At 44.8% G+C, this 21,726-nt stretch overlaps 2 protein-coding genes across 2 annotated transcripts in view; both read right to left on the bottom strand.

Annotated features, from left to right (window-relative positions):
• Positions 1–15,004, bottom strand: part of LOC147712271 (uncharacterized) — a 116,676-nt gene extending 101,672 nt beyond the window's left edge. The window contains exons 1-3 of the mRNA XM_086919612.1: positions 14,931–15,004; positions 12,139–12,348; positions 2,373–2,582 (exon numbers count right to left, since the gene is read on the bottom strand). Of these exons, the coding sequence (XP_086775738.1) occupies positions 2,373–2,582; positions 12,139–12,348; positions 14,931–15,004 (494 nt within the window). The remainder of the gene's footprint in view (positions 1–2,372; positions 2,583–12,138; positions 12,349–14,930) is intronic.
• A 1,269-nt stretch (positions 15,005–16,273) lies between these two features.
• The window catches only part of LOC147712270 (uncharacterized), a 53,176-nt gene continuing 47,723 nt past the window's right edge, over positions 16,274–21,726 (bottom strand). The window contains exon 14 of the mRNA XM_086919611.1: positions 16,274–16,419. Within this exon, the coding sequence (XP_086775737.1) occupies positions 16,292–16,419 (128 nt within the window). The 3' untranslated portion in view covers positions 16,274–16,291. The remainder of the gene's footprint in view (positions 16,420–21,726) is intronic.

Genomic DNA, 21,726 nt, shown 5'->3' with positions numbered 1-21,726 from the left:
TCGAGTTTGGTGTCTTTAGATTCACAATTTAAAATCACAACTAATGGTGAAGTTGTATTTTAAATTGTAAGTTCGAAAATGCCACTTTTAGAAAGTTGGCATTTTCCTACTTTAACCATTGTGTGCCTCTACATGTTTCTGAATACACCTCTGGGGTGGGTGACATATGGCTTTGTGCATTTCCTCTAGACAGTCACACACACAGGGACCTGAGGTGTGCCATTCACATGCTGATGGCCCAGCACCAGGCTATTGGGTCTTCATGGGCTGGGTAAAAGGGAGGAACTTACTTTTGCACTTGAATAGGGATGTGCTTGTCCCCACACAAAATGCCGCATACCCCACTGTAGTGCGTCTGAAGTCAGGGCAAAAAAGGTGGAGGCCTTGTGTGCTTCAAAGGCCTTTCTTTCAAGTGTGCCTCCAGTTCGAAGGCACAAGTCCTGGACCCCTCAGACTCCCAACTCAGTACACCCTGGTCCCAAGGAGACACTGCCAGGGAGAAAGACTGATGTTCTGCTGACAGGCTGACACCCTACTAGATTTGCTGGACTCCTGCTCCACTGTGCCTGCTGGACTCATACCCTGGAGAAGGGCAACAATACAGGACAGAAATGTGTGACTCGAAACCAATGCATCTACTACAAATCTTTGATCGATGACAACGCATTGTCTCCTCTGCTCCATGCAGCTGCTCTTCAATGTTGATGCTTTTTCTCCGTAAAGGTACTGTTTGAGCGGGGCCTGCATGGCTTCGAATTGGACCTGCGTCCCATCATGGTCAGCTTGACTTTAAGATTTGACTCTGCCCAGCAGGTGTTTTACTGTTTTACTATATTAAGAGTTGTCCAAATCTTTACACATTGCCTCTTAAATTAAGCTTGCCTGCCCTGTGTCAAGCGAACAGAGGTTGCACACAGGTTTATTTAGGGTGTGTATCTGACTTACCCTGACTAGAGCCGTGGTTCCTACTTGGACAGATGCATACCTCTGCCAACTAGAGACCCCCATTTCTACAAGACTCAAATAGGAAATGCTATCATCACCTGTAGTGAGAAGTGCCATCTTGGATTTGTAATAGTGTGTGAACATCTGTGACTCTATAGATGCGCTCCGCCATCTTGGAATCAGAGGCCAAGTGACCATGATTTCCCTATCTCCAATTAAGTTCTGTTTGCCCCAGCCTTTAAGTTCTATGTTGTCCTTCTCTTACTGGAATCTGTCAACCTCTTTCCACAGGCTCTTAGAGTTGTGCAGACCCTATCTGTCTGAAGGTCCTGACACAGAGTTGAAGAGTAACCACATTAATGAAGGTTGAAATAAGCAGATATCAGATAGCTGGCAGAAGGTGGATGTATACCACCAAGAGAACAGCACAGCAATATCTGATTTCAGAATGGTTGGCTTGTTTCATCCAATTAAAAATAAAAGAGTAACAGTATTTAAATATTGATGGTAATATTACATTTGAAGACAAAAACTTTATCATGCAATTTCCAGTTTATAGAGGCTCACTATATTAATTAAAACTGCCTTGGATTCTTAAGTCTTGGGCTCTCACACACCCCTTTTAAACACAAAACACTTAGAACAAATCATAGGAAATAAAAAAAACTTTCCTTTTGATAGAAGGTTTCATGCTTCTGTTCTACCTTACTTTATTTCATCAACAGTCTGTTATTATAACTCTAATATTGTCCATTCATGTAAAAAACATAAATACATGAGCGTATATGAGTTATGTTGGAAGAAACATGCTAAAATCCATCTACACAATTACAATAAATGCATTATTTGAACACCTTCAAAGGAAAACTATTAGGTTAGTAGTTAAAACACTGTTCACTGATAATTTATCAGAATGTATCTGAGATATCCTTGTAGACATTGTATAAAAAGCAAACACCAACGTTTTACAATCTGTAATTAGCAGAAATATAGCATGCAAAATAGACGAAAAATGTGTCCAATAATGAATGACAGAACTATAGATAATTTATGAAGTTGAACAGTAAAACATTTATTGTGAGCAGATTTTTGGAGAAATAGGGTTTGCAGAAAAATGAATGATATGTATCATCAAGCTTCCTCCTCTTCCAGCCTATAGTGTATAGCTTTTAATTCTATTCATTCAAATGCCACTTTTTGATTCTCCTCTTCCAGTCAATCATAGGTCCATCTACATCTGCTTCATCTTACACATAACAAGTTTGTCACTCATCTAATTTCAAGTAATTCACTTTACCTCACTGCGGGGTACATTCCTACAAATAACCTAATTGTGCATCCCACTGCCTGGACATTGCTTTACAACATAATCAACTATACAAAAGTACCATGACCATGGCATGTGATCTGTAAGAATTTGAAGTTACCTTCTGGTGTGGTGCTTGTTATCTTTTCGGTTGTCGGTAATGTTGTTGCTGTTGTAGGTGTTATTAATGTAGTTGTTATTGTAGTGGGTGTTGTTGGGGTTGTTAATGTTGTGGGTGATATTGTCGATGCTGTTACTGTTGTTGTTGCTTTTAACTCTGTTGATACTGTTGACAATGATGTTGTTGTAGGAGACTTCGTTGTTCCTGATTCTGTTGGAAAGCAAACACAAATCTTTGTTCATATAATTACATTGAAACATTAGTGAGTAAGTAAAAAGTAATTAATAATTTTCTTAAACGTGCAAATGCAAATTGGCTTAGTTCTAAAGTGGAGAACTCGAAAAGGATCAGTCAGAAATTTTAGCGTCACTGTTCTGCCAAGGAGGTTGGAGGGAGCTCGAGCATCGCTATTGTGACAAGGAGCTTGCGAAAAAGCGTTTCTTAACTAGTTTCCTGAAGCCTTGGTAACTTCCCTGCCCTCTTTAGGCCAAACAACAAGAAAGCGTTTGGACTTCAATCACTAAGGCTGAGACATAATTCAACAATAAACAACTGAATGCCAATACTGATATGAAATTCACCTCTCAATGGCAACACATTGAAATGAAACAACCTTCGTGTGGCCAATTGTGTGTACATAATATGAAAAGAATTGAAAAATCTATGGGAGTTCTTTAAACTTATTTGTTTGGCCTACAGTTTAATTGTATATTTTTTGATTGGATATTGTTTTGACATTGTGTAAAGTTGGCAGGGTGTAGGGCTGCTGAAATGTGTGGGGAGTGGGAGTAGTGAATGTTTGTGAAAGTATGCTAGAAAAGGTTCCATGAAATGAGTGTGAAAGTGATGTGAAGCTGGGTTGTTGAATGCTCTAAAAGGAGATTTATTGTGGTGTGGTGAGAGAAAAAAACTTTTTCATAAGATTTAATTGTGCCCATGGAATTCATACTTGTGATGATGTTTATGATAGGATTCTGATTGAAATGAAAGCAGAGGTTTTGTGGCTACATTGTTTAATTTTAATGTGTTGCAGTTGAGAGGTGAATTGCATATCAATATTGGCATTCTCTTAAGGCTAAAGGCAAGGAGTTCAAAGGTTTGCTGCCAAGATGGTAGAGACTCCTGTCTCCCCATCTGACTTTCTTTATCCTAGGAACTTTGAGCAGGTGGGCTGAGGATGAGCGTAAGGCTTGCTGAGAACAGCACCGAAGTAAGTTGGATCTGTGGTAGTTCGCTCCCTTACCGTACAGGACATTACGAATGAGGCACAGGGCTTCAAATGTTATCCTATGGCATGTCCCTATTGGCATATTTAATTTATTTAGAAGTCCCTAGTAAAGTGGACTCTATGTGCCCGGAGCCTGTACATGCTACAAGTGGGCCTGCAGCACTGATTGTACCCTCCACTTCAGTCGCCCTTTAAAACATGTCACAGGCCTGCCATTGCAGAGTCTATGTCCGCAGTTTTAACTGCCATTTCAGCCTGGCAAGTTAACCCCCTTGCCAGGCCCAAACCTTCCTTTTAGTACAAATATGTCACCCTAAAGTTAGGCCCTAACAATCCTCAAGGGTAGGGTGCAGGTTATTTAAATGTTGGACATGTACTTTCACGTTTTACATGTCCAGGTAGTGAAAAACAGTTAAATACGTTTTTCACTACTGAAAGGGCTATCTTTCTCACAGGTTAACATTGGGATTACCTTATTACATCTTACAAGTGTAAGTTACAATTGTGACAAGATGGATATTTCGAGTTTGGTGTCTTTAGATTCACAATTTAAAATCACAACTTATGGTGAAGTTGTATTTTAAATTGTAAGTTCGAAAATGCCACTTTTAGAAAGTTGGCATTTTCCTACTTTAACCATTGTGTGCCTCTACCTGTTTCTGAATACACCTCTTGGGTGGGTGACAGATGGCTTTGTGCATTTCCTCTAGACAGTCACAAACACAGGGACCTGAGGTGTGCCATTCACATGCTGATGGCCCAGCACCAGGATATTGGGTCTTCATGGGCTGGGTAAAAGGGAGGAACTTACTTTTGCACTCGAATAGGGATGTGCTTGTCCCCACACAAAATGCAGCATACCCCACTGTAGTGCGTCTGAAGTCAGGGCAAAAAGGGTGGAGGCCTTGTGTGCTTCAAAGGCCTTTCTTTCAAGTCTGCCTCCAGTTCGAAGGCACAAGTACTGGACCCCTCAGACTCCCAACTCAGTACACCCTGGTCCCAAGGAGACACTGCCAGGGAGAAAGACTGATGTGCTGCTGACAGGCTGACACCCTACTAGATTTGCTGGACTCCTGCTCCACTGTGTCTGCTGGACTCATACCCTGGAGATGGGCAACAATACAGGACAGAAATGTAAGACTCGAAACCAATGCATCGACTACAAATCTTTGATCGATGACAACGCATTGTCTCCCCTGCTCCATGCAGCTGCTCTTCAATGTTGATGCTTTTTCTCCGTAAAGGTACTGTTTGAGCGGGGCGTGCATGGCTTCGAATTGGACCTGCGTCCCATCATGGTCAGCTTGACTTTTAGAATTGACTCTGCCCAGCAGGTGTTTTACTGTTTTACTATATTAAGAGTTGTCCAAATCTTTACACATTGTCTCTTAAATTAAGCTTGCCTGCTCTGTTGCAAGCGAACAGAGGTTGCACACAGGTTTATTTAGGGTGTGTATCTGACTTATCCTGACTAGAGCCGTGGTTCCTACTTGGACAGATGCATACCTCCGCCAACTAGAGACCCCCATTTCTACAAGACTCGAATAAGAAATGCTATCATCACCTGTAGTGAGAAGTGCCATCTTGGATTTGTAATAGTGTGTGAACATCTGTGACTCTATAGATGCGCTCCGCCATCTTGGAATCAGAGGCCAAGTGACCATGATTTCTCTATCCCCAATTAAGTTCTGTTTGACCCAGCCTTTAAGTTCCATATTGTCCTCCTCTTACTGGAATCTGTCAACCTCTTTCCACAGGCTCTTAGAGTTGTGCAGACCCTATCTGTCTGAAGGTCCTGACACAGAGTTGAAGAGTAACCACATTAATGAAGGTTGAAATAATCAGATATCAGATACCTGGCAGAAGGTGGATGCATACCACCAAGAGAACAGCACAGCAATATCTGATTTCAGAATGGTTGGATGCATGGCTTGTTTCATCCAATTAAAAATAAAAGAGTAACAGTATTTAAATATTGATGGTAATATTACATTTGAAGACAAAAACCTTATCATGCAATTTGCAGTTTTTAGAAGCTCACTATATTAATTAAAACTGCCTTGGATTCTTAAGTCTTGGGCTCTCACACACCCCTTTTAAACACAAAATACTTAGAACAAATCATAGGAAATAAAAAAAAAACTTTCCTTTTGATAGAAGGTTTCATGCTTCTGTTCTACCTTACTTTCTTTCATCGACAGTCTGTTATTATAACTCTAATATTGTCCATTCATATAAAAAACATAAATACATGAGCGTATATGAGTTTTGTTGGAAGAAACATGCTAAAATCCATCTACACAATTACAATAAATGCATTATTTGAACACCTTCAAAGGAAAACTATTAGGTTAGTAGTTAAAGCACTGTTCACAGATAATTTATCAGAATGTATCTGGGATATCCTTGTAGACATTGTATAAAAAGCAAACACCAACGTTTTTGAATACTTTCCAAGGAAGATCAAAAACAAGATTTTCCACCTTTTCTTCCACCTCGTCATCGGGGTCTTCTCCTGAGTCAAGACAAGATAGACAAGGGGGACAAAACAAAAAGGGTGCAAATCAACCTTTTTTAGGGAGAGGCGGGCAACAACCAGTCCGCTTCAAACAACCATGGGAGATGCGCACGAGGAACAGATACTACAACAACTAGACACGTCTACCATTGTTAATCTTTCAGAGAAAATCTTAACGGCAGATGAAAAACTGATTCTAAGTAGGGGCTTAAAGTTTGTGCCCAGTCGAAGAACAGACTTCACAAAACTTAAGCTGGAGGCAATTGAATTTTGCCGAAAGATCAGGTTGAGAACCTTCTTTGCCGGTGCCGAACCCACCCCAGAGAGGGAAACCACTGGGTTGAGGGTGAAATCAAAATTTCTGCCAATGACAAATATACCCAAACAAGTTTACGCCTTTGAACAGGCGATTCTATCATCACTCACAAAATTGGAAAAAAGTAAAAGCTTCATCCGTCACAATGTCAGCAAGAATCAATTGATGGCCATTAAAGATCTAAAAACAGACACCTCCATTGTGATTAAGCAAGCGGACAAGGGGGGAGCGGTGGTAATTTGGCCGCGTACGATGTATCTATCCGAGGGTAGAGCACATGTAAACAACAGGGAATGGTATAGACCAGTCAAAGAGGACCCATTGTTTGAGATTCAAAATAAGATTAGCAAACTCACAAAAGAAGGTTTGGAGAATGGGTTCCTGGGCCCAAAGGAGTTCGAATTTTTAAACAAAAAGTCACCACGAACACCGATACTATACTTCTTGCCAAAGATCCATAAAAACCAACAGACACCCCCCGGGAGGCCAATTGTCTCCGGCTGTGATTCAGCATTGGAACCTATTTCCAAGTATATTGATTTCTTTTTAAAGCCTTTTCTACCTCAGGTTAAATCCTACCTGAGGGACACGATTGATTTCATCAACAAATTGCAAGACACTACAATAGATGGCGAAAATGAATTGATGGCCACAATGGACGTCAATTCATTGAATACACAGATTCCTCAAGATGAGGCCCTTGAAGTAATGGAATATTACCTTGAGCAGCGTGAGAGACCTCATAGGGTCCCCACCACCTTCATTATTTCATTGGCAGAAATTTCTTTGAGAAGCAACTATTTCAAATTTGAAAATGAATTTTTTATTCAGATCAAAGGGACAGCCATGGGTTGTCCCTATGCGCCGGAAATGGCGGTACTGTACATGGCCCAGTACGAAGAAAAATTCATTTATCAAAATAACCCCTACAGTAACAATATCAAACAGTGGGCACGGTATATTGATGACATCTGGCTACTGTGGCAGATGGAGCTGGACAATTTCTATCACTGGGTGAATGCAAGACACCCAGACATAAAATTCTCAATCGATTCTAGCAATAAGAAAATGACCTTTCTGGATGTGGAAGTAGGCATTGAAGGGGACAGGTTCTCAACCTCATTATTCAAAAAACAGACAGACAAAAACACCATCTTACATTATAACAGTGCGCATCCCCAAGGTCTTAAACAAAATTAACCATATGGCCAATTACTAAGGATTAGACGAAACTGTTCTGAAATAACCAACTTTGAGACACATGCAGCTACATTCTGCGATGAAATGATCAAGAGAGGCTACCCAAAAAAATTGCTAAAGCATTCCGCGAAAAGAGCGAGATATACCCCTAGGGAAGAGCTCCTTCAAATAAAACCAAAAAAGGAACTGAACAAATTGGTTTGTGTCACCACATATGGGGCCCATACCAATAAATTCAGACAAATAATACTGCGAAATTGGCACCTACTTGAGGGTTTGGAAAACCCCCTGGAAAAACCAATCTTCGCGATGAGAAAAAATCCAAGTATTGGCCAACAAATCATCCGGGCGGACAGTTATGTCGCTAAGCCAAAGAGTGATCTTATATCACAGTGGAAATTAAAACCCATAACTGGACACCACAAATGCGGTACGTGTGCCTCCTGTAGTAGCACCGTAGAAGGAAATGAATTCATTCACAGCGGCATCAAATGGAGACATGAGATGCATACAAACTGTAAAAGCAAGAACGTAGTTTACGCAATAATGTGTGCCTGCGATAAAGTATATATTGGTAAAACCTGCCAACAAGTGAATGCCAGAATTACACAACACTGATCACGACTAAAGAAAAGAGTCCCGAATGCCCCAATGGTTGACCATTTCACGGCCCTTGAACACAAGGAGTCCGATTTCACTTGGACAGTGCTATCAAGCGTTGACCCTAAACATAGGTCGCCTGATGTTGAACAAGCGCTGTTACGTAAGGAAGCATATCTTATCATGAAGTTTGACAGCATCAACAAAGGATTAAATTCAATGAGTGAATTGAATAGACTATGAGTATTGCCTCATTTCACTACAACTCCCAGAAGGCACCTCTCTGGTGCTCTCGCAACACTCCCCTCCTATTGGTCCAAAAAGTTTTAAGAACCAGACAGCTAACAGCCGGTCTAAACAACACTGAAGATTCAGACTGAGGATTGTAGCGAGAGGAGATGCAAGCAAAGAAATAGGTAAGCGGACACCTCCAGAACGCTTAAACTAGTTTAGAATCCCAACTTCAAGCACAGCGCCCTTGAACTGTTCCTTTAATGTTGCAGATTAAAGAAAACTGCACGAGTATTGAATTACAAGAAGGATCAAAGATACCACCTAAAGCGTGAGAAGAATCGCGGTGAGTGGCTCAGCGGCTCACTACCCAGAGCGATCAAAAATAATGTTTTCCCCCCTCCGTTCTTTAAATACAGGCAGAAACTATAATGGCATTTCGGTCACTTATTTTCACAGAAACACGTGAGAAGAGTGGTTCCGTGTAACCGTAACTAAGACAGAAGGAAAATAACAAACAATATTGATCCTTCAGGACACATTCAGAAAGGTAAAAACACTCTGCCTTGGCTTCGCATAACGGCTGACTATCAGCATTGAATGATGTTGGATAGTTTTATCTAACATGAACCAATAACCTTTATATTTCTAGAAGCACGCACACATCTTTAATCCAAAGATTCAAGTGTGACCTTTACCTCTACAACTCAGAGGTAAGGCGCCTTGTTTTTTTTTTTACCATTTCTAAAAAATTGAAAACCCAAGGAAGGGGTTCTAATAAGCATACATATGTTTTTTATCATTAGGATAAGGATTGGAAAAAGATTCACTCAGCCCTGATGAGAGTGTGGGCACAGGATACCCACACTTGAAACGCGTCGGCATAAAGGACTAAACCCCACAAGTTTGATATAAAGGATTAAATCCTAAATTGCTGAAGAAGTCTGTTGTTGACAAAGGGGACTGAACCTTATCGATTTAAAATATCTGTTGGCATTTTAGTATTTTTGAAATGATCGCATGTATGCATTGATGTCTATTGAATAATAAGTTTGACATCGTATTTGATTTCACTATTTTTTTCCACCTGTTTGTTTTAAACTCACGTCATATCATGAAATGAAATGTATTGACTGTTCGTTTTTCTATGTTTGCACATATGTTTTTGTAGAAGTCACTTACTAAAACGTGTGGCTATGTTTGTGGAGAACTCCTTTTTCTCTTTCTAAAAATATCGCTTTTTTGTAAAATAACGAATAAAAGGCATAAGTAATTGCCGAGATGAACATGATAAAGTTGGTTCATTTCTTGCTCTAAATAAGTTGAGACTAAACAATTGGAAGTGTGGGTACTTTCTTCTTTTTCTAAAGACTTTTAGAAAGTTGGCATTTTCCTACTTTAACCATTGTGTGCCTCTACCTGTTTCTGAATACACCTCTGGGTGGGTGACAGATGGCTTTGTGCATTTCCTCTAGACAGTCACACACACAGGGACCTGAGGTATGCCATTCACATGCTGATGGCCCAGCACCAGGCTATTGGGTCCTCATGGGCTGGGTAAAAGGGAGGAACTTACTTTTGCACTTGAATAGGGATGTGCTTGTCCCCACACAAAATGCAGCATACCCCACTGTAGTGCGTCTGAAGTCAGGGCAAAAAAGGTGGAGGCCTTGTGTGCTTCAAAGGCCTTTCTTTCAAGTCTGCCTCCAGTTCAAAGGCACAAGTCCTGGACCCCTCAGACTCCCAACTCAGTACACCCTGGTCCCAAGGAGACACTGCCAGGGAGAAAGACTGATGTGCTGCTGACAGGCTGACACCCTACTAGATTTGCTGGACTCCTGCTCCACTGTGCCTGCTGGACTCATACCCTGGAGAAGGGTAACAATACAGGACAGAAATGTGTGACTTGAAACCAATGCATCGACTACAAATCTTTGATCGATGACAACGCATTGTCTCCTCTGCTCCATGCAGCTGCTCTTCAATGTTGATGCTTTTTCTCCGTAAAGGTACTGTTTGAGCGGGGCCTGCATGGCTTCGAATTGGACCTGCGTCCCATCATGGTCAGCTTGACTTTAAGATTTGACTCTGCCCAGCAGGTGTTTTACTGTTTTACTATATTAAGAGTTGTCCAAATCTTTACACATTGCCTCTTAAATTAAGCTTGCCTGCCCTGTGTCAAGCGAACAGAGGTTGCACACAGGTTTATTTAGGGTGTGTATCTGACTTATCCTGACTAGAGCCGTGGTTCCTACTTGGACAGATGCATACCTCTGCCAACTAGAGACCCCCATTTCTACAAAACTCGAATAGGAAATGCTATCATCACCTGTAGTGAGAAGTGCCATCTTGGATTTGTAATAGTGTGTGAACATCTGTGACTCTATAGATGCGCTCCGCCATCTTGGAATCAGAGGCCAAGTGACCATGATTTCTCTATCTCCAATTAAGTTCTGTTTGTCCCAGCCTTTAAGTTCCATATTGTCCTCCTCTTACTGGAATCTGTCAACCTCTTTCCACAGGCTCTTAGAGTTGTGCAGACCCTATCTGTCTGAAGGTCCTGACACAGAGTTGAAGAGTAACCACATTAATGAAGGTTGAAATAAGCAGATATCAGATACCTGGCAGAAGGTGGATGCATACCACCAAGAGAACAGCACAGCAATATCTGATTTCAGAATGGTTGGATGCATGGCTTGTTTCATCCAATTAAAAATAAAAGAGTAACAGTATTTAAATATTGATGGTAATATTACATTTGAAGACAAAAACTTTATCATGCAATTTGCAGTTTATAGAGGCTCACTATATTAATTAAAACTGCCTTGGATTCTTAAGTCTTGGGCTCTCACACACCCCTTTTAAACACAAAACACTTAGAACAAATCATAGGAAATAAAAAAAAACTTTCCTTTTGATAGAAGGTTTCATGCTTCTGTTCTACCTTACTTTCTTTCATCAACAGTCTGTTATTATAACTCTAATATTGTCCATTCATGTAAAAAACATAAATACATGAGCGTATATTAGTTATGTTGGAAGAAACATGCTAAAATCCATCTACACAATTACAATAAATGCATTATTTGAACACCTTCAAAGGAAAACTATTAGGTTAGTAGTTAAAACACTGTTCACAGATAATTTATCAGAATGTATCTGGGATATCCTTGTAGACATTGTATAAAAAGCAAACACCAACGTTTTACAATCTGTAATTAGCAGAAATATAGCATGCAAAATAGACGAAAAATGTGTCCAGTAATGAATGACAGAACTATAGATAATTTATGAAGTTGAACATTAAAACATTTATTGTGAGCAGATTTTTGGAGAAATAGGGTTTGCAGAAAAATGAATGATATGTATCATCAAGCTTCCTCCTCTTCCAGCCTATAGTGTATAGCTTTTAATTCTATTTTGGTACATTCAAATGCCACTTTTTGATTCTCCTCTTCCAGTCAATCATAGGTCCATCTACATCTGCTTCATCTTACACATAACAAGTTTGTCACTCATCTAATTTCAAGTAATTCACTTTACCTCACTGCGGGGTACATTCCTACAAATAACCTAATTGTGCATCCCACTGCCTGGACATTGCTTTACAACATAATCAACTATACAAAAGTACCATGACCATGGCATGTGATCTGTAAGAATTTGAAGTTACCTTCTGGTGTGGTGCTTGTTATCTTTTCGGTTGTCGGTAATGTTGTTGCTGTTGTAGGTGTTATTAATGTAGTTGTTATTGTAGTGGGTGTTGTTGGGGTTGTTAATGTTGTGGGTGATATTGTCGATGCTGTTACTGTTGTTGTTGCTTTTAACTCTGTTGATACTGTTGACAATGATGTTGTTGTAGGAGACTTCGTTGTTCCTGATTCTGTTGGAAAGCAAACACAAATCTTTGTTCATATAATTACATTGAAACATTAGTGAGTAAGTAAAAAGTAATTAATAATTTTCTTAAACGTGCAAATGCAAATTGGCTTAGTGCTAAAGTGGACAACTCGAAAAGGATCAGTCAGAAATTTTAGCGTCGCTGTTCTGCCAAGGAGGTTGGAGGGAGCTCGAGCATCGCTATTGTGACAAGGAGCTTGCGAAAAAGCGTTTCTTAACTAGTTTCCTGAAGCCTTGGTAACTTCCCTGCCCTCTTTAGGCCAAACAACAAGAAAGAGTTTGGACTTCAATCACTAAGGCTGAGACATAATTCAACAATAAACAACTGAATGCCAATACTGATATGAAATTCACCTCTCAATGGCAACACATTGAAATGAAACAACCTTCGTGTGGCCAATTGTGTGTACATAATATGAAAAGAATTGAAAAATCTATGGGAGTTCTTTAAACTTATTTGTTTGGCCTACAGTTTAATTGTATATTTTTTGATTGGATATTGTTTTGACATTGTGTAAAGTTGGCAGGGTGTAGGGCTGCTGAAATGTGTGGGGAGTGGGAGTAGTGAATGTTTGTGAAAGTATGCTAGAAAAGGTTCCATGAAATGAGTGTGAAAGTGATGTGAAGCTGGGTTGTTGAATGCTCTAAAAGGAGATTTATTGTGGTGTGGTGAGAGAAAAAAACTTTTTCATAAGATTTAATTGTGCCCATGGAATTCATACTTGTGATGATGTTTATGATAGGATTCTGATTGAAATGAAAGCAGAGGTTTTGTGGCTACATTGTTTAATTTTAATGTGTTGCAGTTGAGAGGTGAATTGCATATCAATATTGGCATTCTCTTAAGGCTAAAGGCAAGGAGTTCAAAGGTTTGCTGCCAAGATGGTAGAGACTCCTGTCTCCCCATCTGACTTTCTTTATCCTAGGAACTTTGAGCAGGTGGGCTGAGGATGAGCGTAAGGCTTGCTGAGAACAGCACCGAAGTAAGTTGGATCTGTGGTAGTTCGCTCCCTTACCGTACAGGACATTACGAATGAGGCACAGGGCTTCAAATGTTATCCTATGGCATGTCCCTATTGGCATAATTAATTTATTTAGAAGTCCCTAGTAAAGTGGACTCTATGTGCCCGGAGCCTGTACATGCTACAAGTGGGCCTGCAGCACTGATTGTACCCTCCACTTCAGTCGCCCTTTAAAACATGTCACAGGCCTGCCATTGCAGAGTCTATGTCCGCAGTTTTAACTGCCATTTCAGCCTGGCAAGTTAACCCCCTTGCCAGGCCCAAACATTCTTTTTAGTACAAATATGTCACCCTAAAGTTAGGCCCTAACAATCCTCAAGGGTAGGGTGCAGGTTATTTAAATGTTGGACATGTACTTTCACGTTTTACATGTCCAGGTAGTGAAAAACAGTTAAATACGTTTTTCACTACTGAAAGGGCTATCTTTCTCACAGGTTAACATTGGGATTACCTTATTACATCTTACAAGTGTAATTTACAATTGGGACAAGATGGATATTTCGAGTTTGGTTTCTTTAGATTCACAATTTAAAATCACAACTTATGGTGAAGTTGTATTTTAAATTGTAAGTTCGGAAATGCCACTTTTAGAAAGTTGGCATTTTCCTACTTTAACCATTGTGTGCCTCTACCTGCTTCTGAATACACCTCTGGGGTGGGTGACAGATGGCTTTGTGCATTTCCTCTAGACAGTCACAAACACAGGGACCTGAGGTGTGCCATTCACATGCTGATGGCCCAGCACCAGGCCATTGGGTCTTCATGGGCTGGGTAAAAGGGAGGAACTTACTTTTGCACTTGAATAGGGATGTGCTTGTCCCCACACAAAATGCAGCATACCCCACTGTAGTGCGTCTGAATTCAGGGCAAAAAGGGTATAGGCCTTGTGTGCTTCAAAGGCCTTTCTTTCAAGCCTGCCTCCAGTTCGAAGGCACAAGTCCTGGACCCCTCAGACTCCCAACTCAGTGCACATTGGTCCCAAGGAGACACTGCCAGGGAGAAAGACTGATGTGCTGCTGACAGGCTGACACCCTACTAGATGTGCTGGACTCCTGCTCCACTGTGCCTGCTGGACTCATACCCTGGAGATGGGCAACAATACAGGACAGAAATGTATGACTCGAAACCAATGCATCGACTACAAATCTTTGATCGATGACAACGCATTGTCTCCTCTGCTCCATGCAGCTGCTCTTCAATGTTGATGCTTTTTCTCCGTAAAGGTACTGTTTGAGCGGGGCCTGCATGGCTTCGAATTGGACCTGCGTCCCATCATGGTCAGCTTGACTTTAAGATTTGACTCTGCCCAGCAGGTGTTTTACTGTTTTACTATATTAAGAGTTGTCCAAATCTTTACACATTGCCTCTTAAATTAATCTTGCCTGCCCTGTGTCAAGCGAACAAAGGTTGCGCACAGGTTTATTTAGGGTGTGTATCTGACTTACCCTAATTAGAGCCGTGGTACCTACTTGGACAGATGCATACCTCTGCCAACTAGAGACCCCCATTTCTACAAGACTCGAATAGGAAATGCTATCATCACCTGTAGTAAGAAGTGCCATCTTGGATTTGTAATAGTGTGTGAACATCTGTGACTCTATAGATGCGCTCCGCCATCTTGGAATCAGAGGCCAAGTGACCATGATTTCTCTATCTCCAATTAAGTTCTGTTTGCCCCAGCCTTTAAGTTCTATATTGTCCTTCTCTTACTGGAATCTGTGAACCTCTTTCCACAGGCTCTTAGAGTTGTGCAGACCCTATCTGTCTGAAGGTCCTGACACAGAGTTGAAGAGTAACCACATTAATGAAGGTTGAAATAAGCAGATATCAGATAGCTGGCAGAAGGTGGATGCATACCACCAAGAGAACAGCACAGCAATATCTGATTTCAGAATGGTTGGATGCATGGCTTGTTTCATCTAATTAAAAATAAAAGAGTAACAGTATTTAAATAGTGATGGTAATATTACATTTGAAGACAAAAACTTTATCATGCAATTTGCAGTTTGTAGAGGCTCACTATGTTAATTAAAACTGGCTTGGATTCTTAAGTATGGGCTCTCACACACCCCTTTTAAACACAAAACACTTAGAACAAATCATAGGAAATAAAAAAAAACACCTTTCCTTTTGATAGGTTTCATGCATCTGCTCTACCTTACTTTCTTTCATCAACAGTCTGTTATTATAACTCTAATATTGTCCATTCATGTAAAAAACATAAATACATGAGCGTATATGAGTTATGTTGGAAGAAACATGCTAAAATCCATCTACACAATTAAAATAAATGCATTATTTGAACACCTTCAAAGGAAAGCTATTAGGTTAGTAGTTAAAACACTGTTCACAGATAATTTATCAGAATGTATCTGGGATATCCTTGTAGACATTGTATAAAAAGCAAACACCAACGTTTTACAATCTGTAATTAGCAGAAATATAGCATGCAAAATAGACGAAAAATTTGTCCAGTAATGAATGACAGAACTATAGATAATTTATGAAGTTGAACAGTAAAACATTTATCGTGAGCAGATTTTTGGAGAAATAGGGTTTGCAGAAAAATGAATGATATGTATCATCAAGCTTCCTCCTCTTCCAGCCTATAGTGTATAGCTTTTAATTCTATTTTGGTACATTCAAATGCCACTTTTTGATTCTCCTCTTCCAGTCAATCATAGGTCCATCTACATCTGCTTCATCTTACACATAGCAAGTTTGTCACTCATCTAATTTCAAGTAATTCACTTTACCTCACTGCGGGGTACATTCCTACAAATAACCTAATTGTGCATCCCACTGCCTGGACATTGCTTCACAACATAATCAACTATACAAAAGTACCATGACCGTGGCATGTGATCTGTAAGAATTTGAAGTTACCTTCTGGTGTGGTGCTTGTTATCTTTCGGTTGTCGGTAATGTTGTTGCTGTTGTAGGTGTTATTAATGTAGTTGTTATTGTAGTGGGCGTTGTTGGGGTTTTTAATGTTGTGGGTGATATTGTCGATGCTGTTACTGTTGTTGTTGCTTTTAGGTTTAAAGTATTTTATTAAGGCATAAAAAACACGGGGAGGGGAGCAGGAGGTCAGGTAAACATACAATACAAGAAGCAAAACGTTGCAGCGAGTCAGAAGAAGAAGAGGGAGGCAGGATGCCCCAGAGGGTAACAAGGCAAAAACATAAGGCAATAAGGCATTGTGAACAACCCCCCTGTAGGCCCCCACTCCCTAGGCAAGGCCAAGCCAGAATAGCACTCTGCGACACAGCAAAAGAGGAGCATACCGTTCCACCGGCCCCTCGACCCCAGAAAAGGAGAAGAAAGAAAGGCAAGGAGGAAAGAAAAGAAAACAATACCCCAACATCCCCGTCCGAAAGTCAGCATTAGAAGCATATAACCCCACTTCCCACCCCCAATCCCCGGTCCCCAATCCGCACAATCACTCCGCCGCTGGCGCCGGCGCCGTCAGCCTAAGGAGGCGCAAGTACCGTGGACACGTTAGCTCGCGAAATTCCGTGGACAGCAGTGCCAAAAAGGGATGCCAGAGCTCCTCAAACTGGTCAACATTCCCATCCACCGTTAGCGATATCTTCTCCATACCCAGTACCTGCCAGAGCCTATGCAACCAACCAGTGATAGAAGGGGCAGTGGGGGTGCGCCAAAGGACAAGTATGTTCTGAACGGCAGAGCCTAGCGCAATCGCAATCTGCCTGCCCCTGCTGGATTTCAGCGGGTACATCAAGTCATTGGGGAGGCCAAGCAAGACATACGCGGGGAAGCGCGGGAGCTCAATCTCAAAATGCCTATCCACCTCATCTAAGACTTCCTTCCAGTAGGCCGACAGCACCGGGCACTCCCAGAGAATGTGCTTGAGGGTGCCCTCCTGTCCGCAGCCGCGCCAACAACCCTTATCGCCTAGTTTGCGCATCTCGTAGAGCCGCTCCGGGGTGTAGTACCAATAGGTGGACACTTTAGTGAAGGTTTCCGTCAGCCCAGTGTGGTACGCAGAGTGCCTCGCCCGATACGCAATCTTGTCCCATTCCTTGTGACTCAGGGTCCTACCCAGTTCCCTGTGCCAGCGCTCCCTCCCTGGGTTATGGTAGTGAAACGGCGGGGGTTGGAGAAGTTTATACAAATCAGTGATGAGTTTGGCGTCCGAGGCCCGGGTCACTAACCATCGCTCATAGGGCGTAATCGGACGGGCGGCGACGTCACGCACTGAGGGTTGAAGAGCCCAGTGGCGGACTTGCATGTAACGCAGTCTGTCCCCCTCCGTCAGGCCAAACTCCTGTCGGAGCTGCTGGAAGGGGAGCACGCCCTCCGGCCCGTAGATCTGGAAAAGCGCCCTACATCCCGCACTCACCCAGTGGGAAAAAGCCCCCGGCTCCAGGCCCGGAGTGAAGTCCGGGTTGCCAGCAATGGGAGTGAACGGCGACGATAAAGTGGTGAGTTCCCGAAGCTCACACACCGCGTCCCACACTCTTAGCGGGACCCGGGTAATAAAGGAGGCGTAGAGATTAGGCGGGCGATGAATGCGCCGTAGGAACGGGACCTCCTGGAGGGTACGGCCTGCAACTGCCTGGTCTTGAAAGAGCCAGTGTTTGTCCGATTCCCACCGGCTCCACTCCACCAGGTACCGGAGCTGCGCCGCCTGAAAGTACTTCCGGAGGTCCGGGACCCCGAGACCTCCCGCCTCCGGGGCAAGCATGGAAAGGACCCGCTTCATCCGAGGCTTACGGCCCTGCCACACAAAGCGGGAGATGTCTGCCTGCGCCTGCCGTATCCAACCCACAGGGGGCTGCAGAGGCAGAGCGCGAAAAAGATACAGGATCTGGGGCAGTATCGTCATCTTCACCGCCGCAATTCGGCCCAGCCACGAGAGTAGGCCCTTGTTCCATCGGCCGAGTTCCTCCTTTATCTTTTTGCCTAGAGAGGAATAGTTAGCTGCGACCATGGCAGGCAGGGTGGGAGCAAGCAAAATGCCCAGGTAAGGCACCGTGGAGGAGGACCACTGCAAAGGGAAGAGACTTTGAAGGTCCCGTCTGGTGTCGGCAGAGAGCGACACATCCAGTGCAGCCGACTTGGCCATGTTCATTTTAAAGCCCGCAACGCGGGCAAAAGCGTTCAGCTCCTGAACGCAGGCAGGGAGTGACCGCCTGGGGTCATCTAGGGTCAACAAGACATCGTCCGCGTATAAGCTGACAGTGTGTGTGTATTGCCCCATCTTCACCCCAATAGCGTCCGGGTTGCCGCGGATCCTCTGCGCAAACGGCTCCATATAAAGGGCGAAGAGGAGCGGCGAGAGAGGGCAACCCTGTCTTGTGCCGCGCTCAATGGTGAAGCTGCTGGAGCTGTGTCCATTGACACGCACTGACGCCGACGGTCTCCTATAGCAGTTAAAGACCATAGTGCGGAACTTCTCGCCGATCCCCAGTTTCCCAAGGACCAGCTCGAGGTATGGCCAGTGAACCCTATCAAAGGCCTTCTCCGCGTCGACCGATAGCAGCATCCGCTCCCCCGGGATGCGTGAGGCCTTTTCCAGCACGTGCGTCACCCTCTTCGTGTTGTCGACCGTCTGCCTACCGGGTACAAAACCGGCCTGATCCGCCTCCACCAAACCTGGTAAGTGTAGGCCCAGTCTGGCCGCCAAGATTCCGGTGTAAAGCTTGAGGTCCACATTTAGGAGCGAGATGGGCCGGTACGAGCCGCACAAGGTCCGGTCCTTCCCCGGCTTGGGGATAACCGACACAGTCGCCGAGAGGAGGTCCGGTGGGATGGTGCCCGGTTCAGAGAAGGAGTTGAACAAGCGAGCCAGGAGAGGAGCGACAGTGGGACAGAAGGTCTTGTAGAACAAGGCCGTGTAGCCATCCGGGCCCGGGGCTTTACCATGCTTCAGCCGTGCGATCGCGGAGATGACCTCCTCCACGTGAATGTCCCTCTCTAGGTGGTCCGCCTGGGAGGGGTCCAGGGCCGGGAGGGTCACGGATTCCAGGTAGGCCTCAGCCTCTCCCGGTGGGGAAGGTTCTGAAGCGTACAGTGCCTCGTAAAAGGATCGAAAGGTATCTGCCACCTCCGCGTCACCGGACGCCGGGATCCCATCCACTCCCACCAGCTCCTTCACCACATTGCGTTGCTGCGCAGCCCTGAGCCTATGGGCCAGGAGCTTACCGCACCTGTCTCCGCCGGTGTAAAAGGCATGTTTCAGGTGCAGCGCTGCGTACTCCGCCCGATCTAGATCCAACGCAGAGAGGAGTTTCCGTGCCGCCTTCAGTTGCTTCCAAACACGAGGAGCCCCCGTCCGGCGGTGGACCTGCTCAAGCTCCCTAACCTGCGCCGTCAGTTCTTCCCTCTTGCGCTGGCGTTCCTTGTTTTCCGCCGAGGAAATGGAGATAAACTCTCCCCTGACGACTGTTTTCAAAGCCGCCCACTGCGTGGCCAGTGACGTATCAGAGTTGTTATTGTGGGTCAGGTAGTCCTGGATGACCTCCTCCACTCGCTTCACCACCGATTTCTTATGGAGAAGCGTGTCCCGAAGCCGCCACATCCCTCTCGAGGGGGGGGCCGCCGGCCACGCAAAGACTCCGGAAACCGGCGCATGATCGGACAGGGACAAGACCCCGATGTCCGCCGCCGTGGCGGCCGAGCGAAGTGGGCCGCTCACCAAAAGATAATCCAACCGCGAATAAGTGCGGTGTGCGTGGGAAAAGTAGGAGTAGTCCCTATCGGTGGGATGCATGGTGCGCCAGAGGTCGTGCAGGTCCATCTGCGCAATCTGGTCCCGTACCGCCTTAGAAAGCTCCCCTGTCTGCGGAAAGCGCTGGGCAGACCTATCTTGAGTGGAGTCGAAGACCATATTCAGGTCTCCCCCCAGAATGATATGGCGATCGGGCGAGGCAGTAACGTCCACCAACACCGACTCCAGGAAACGATCCTGGTGGTCGTTTGGGCTGTAAACCGAACCAACCGTAAAGGTAACACCTCCTAAGCGCATGCGGTATACTAAGAGCCTCCCCTTCTGCTCAGCATGTTTATACAGCACCTCCCCCCTAAAAGAGCTGGCTAGAAGAATGGCCACCCCAGCGGTCTTAGTCGCAGCAGAGGAAAAGAGTTGCGTGGGGAACTTGGCAGAGCGCAACCTATGGCAATCTCTGGAGAGTAAATGGGTCTCCTGCAGGAGGCAGATATCCGCCTGCGACCCCTCTAACAGGGAGAGGATCGCCCTACGCTTCACGGGGTTATTCAGACCCTTGACATTAAGGGTCACTACTTTCAGGGGTGGCATCGCCTCCAGGGAAACAGCGCGCTATGCAGCAGGCGGGGGATCAGCGGAGGGGGCGCGCGGGGCAGGGGCGCAGGGAAGGCCAGAAGCGGCATCGTACGCGTTCGGACAGCTTCGGACGGGACCCCCCCCACAACAAACCAACAATGAAACCCCCCCAAAAACCACTCATGGCAACCGGCCAAAACAAAAAGCAAAAAACAGCACCCCATAGTCTCAGTCTAGCCCAAATGGGCGAGCCTGCAGAAAACAGTCAAGTGGACGTCCAGCCACACACCACCCCCCCGCCCCCCCAGCCCCCAGCCCAGCATCGTTAAAGCTAAGAGCCTCTCCCCCCGGAGAAAAGTTAGGCCGTTAAGGCCACACCAGTAGATTCAGGCAAGTTCCTGGCCGCAGTCCTCAGGGCCTCCGCCATTTCAGCTCTGATGGTGGGCGAGTCTGGGCGACTCGCTGGCGCTGACGATGGACGCCTTCTCGACCTCCGTCGGCCCCGCCGCTCGGGGCGCCTCCATGCGGGTGTAGCCCCGTCCTCCTCCGTAGCAGTAAGACCCAGCACCCCGCAGACATCTTGTAAGGAGCGCAGCTGATGCAGTACCCCATTCCATCGAAAGATAAGACGGAAGGGGTGACCCCAGGAATAGGCTGTCTCGTGCTCTCGCAGAAAGTCCGTAGCGATGCGGAAAGACCTGCGCTTTTGCAGTGTGATGGCGGACAGGTCCTGATAGAGCGCCACAGGTCTTTCGCGGAAGGTCAGTGGTTGCTTCCTACGGGCCTCCGTCATGATGCGCTCCTTTAGAGGGAAATCCGGCAAGAATGCCAGGATATCAGGCGGGGGTGCCGATGACTGGCGCTGGCGGCCCACCCTGTGTGCTCTGTCAATGCGGATGGGGAATTCCGCTCATTCCTCCAAGATGTCGCGGAACAGGTCCTGCAGATAAGCCACTAGGTCCGCACCTTCGTCGGCGGATGGAACACCCCGCACCCGGATGTTATTCCGCCTGGACCTGTTCTCGAGGTCCTCCGAGTGGGCCTGGAGCTCGACACATTGCTCCCGGAG

This window comes from Lissotriton vulgaris, chromosome 5 (assembly GCF_964263255.1).
Source record: "Lissotriton vulgaris chromosome 5, aLisVul1.2, whole genome shotgun sequence".
NCBI classification, from domain to species: domain Eukaryota; kingdom Metazoa; phylum Chordata; class Amphibia; order Caudata; family Salamandridae; genus Lissotriton; species Lissotriton vulgaris.
This window is presented reverse-complemented; position numbering and strand designations above follow the sequence as displayed.